Source organism: Echinops telfairi, unplaced genomic scaffold (assembly GCF_000313985.2).
Source record: "Echinops telfairi isolate 266 unplaced genomic scaffold, ASM31398v2 ScPeMD7_70;HRSCAF=299, whole genome shotgun sequence".
In the NCBI taxonomy this organism is placed as follows: domain Eukaryota; kingdom Metazoa; phylum Chordata; class Mammalia; order Afrosoricida; family Tenrecidae; genus Echinops; species Echinops telfairi.
In genome coordinates this window covers 59,891,705-59,892,909 of record NW_022103968.1, presented here as the reverse complement: position 1 = coordinate 59,892,909, position 1,205 = coordinate 59,891,705, and the positions used below count along the sequence as shown (strand labels likewise).

The window sequence follows — 1,205 nt, the reverse complement described above, 5'->3', positions numbered from 1 at the left end:
ATGTTTTGAGAATGATGAGGGCAATGAATGTACAAATGTGCTTTACACAATTGATGTATGTATGGATTGTGATAAGAGTTGTATGAGACCCTAATAAAACGATTAAAAAAAAAAAAGATTTACAAAACCTTGGAAACCCGCCCCCCCCCCAAAATGCTTTCTGACCCATTAAGTAATGGAGTTTTAGCTCTTTCTGTGAACTTTTTAATTCTATGACTAATGAGAAATGGAGGAATATGTTTATGAGGGGTGGCAGAAACCACTGAAATATAGGTGAGAGAACCTGATGGACTATTTTGGAGACATCAAAAAGACCCAGTAAGTTATATGGAGGTATAGAAAAAATATTTAATGATATAATACAAATAAACTATAGTAAGTGATAAAATGTTATCAAGCACGTATTATGTGACATCTGTGGAGAATTATGAATGTACGTGGGCAAAGACTGAACAGGGAAAGCTGTTCATTTGTAGAGTGGTATGATGGAAGGCAATTTAATGGTTCAGGAATATTTTCTTTGTTGTTGAACTTGTGTACAACAACTAAACATCAGAACAAAATTCAGGGGGAACAGGTACATGCTTTAGGCTACTTCCTGTGTTCTTAAAGCTAACCATGAAAGGTAATCTACAACGATGAGTATGAGAAAGAAGAAAATGTTCTGAAATTGATTGTGGTGATGATTGCATGACTCTTCTTCCTATGATTGAACTAGTAAATGCATGACATGTGACTTATATGCCAATAAACTATTTTTTAAAGTTCTATACCTTTTAATATTTTTTCTAATATGTGTTTTCAGAGTGATAACTGTAAAAATGTCTTCCTTTACTTTACTACAATGGGTTTTAACATAAACTTGCATTCAGTTCAATTTGTAATACTAGATAGCTATCATTGACTTTGGGTGAGGACCTTTTCAAGTTAGTGAGAATGTTCATTTAAAAGTTGTACATGGAAGCAGCACACCAACATGTGTGATCATGAAGGGCCAAATGGACCAGGCTTCAAACACCAAAGGCGGAGGGTGGGGGTGGGGTGTCATATCCTCGTCAGTGAGGGTGGCGCATGATAGAGACCCAATGCCCATCTCTAGACAACTGGACATACCTTGCAGAGGGGTAGTGGGGAGAAGAGTCACTTAGGGTACAGTATAGCAATAATGAAACCCACAACCTTCCTCTAGTTCTTAAACGCTTCCT

The 1,205-nt window shown here is 36.8% G+C and overlaps 1 protein-coding gene across 1 annotated transcript in view; it reads left to right on the top strand.

The window, feature by feature from the left end:
* PBLD (phenazine biosynthesis like protein domain containing) overlaps positions 1-810 on the top strand; it is a 41,555-nt gene extending 40,745 nt beyond the window's left edge. Inside the window, exon 9 of the mRNA XM_045291677.1 lies at positions 806-810. Coding sequence (XP_045147612.1) covers positions 806-810 — 5 coding nt within the window. The remainder of the gene's footprint in view (positions 1-805) is intronic.
* The last annotated feature ends 395 nt before the right edge of the window (positions 811-1,205 follow it).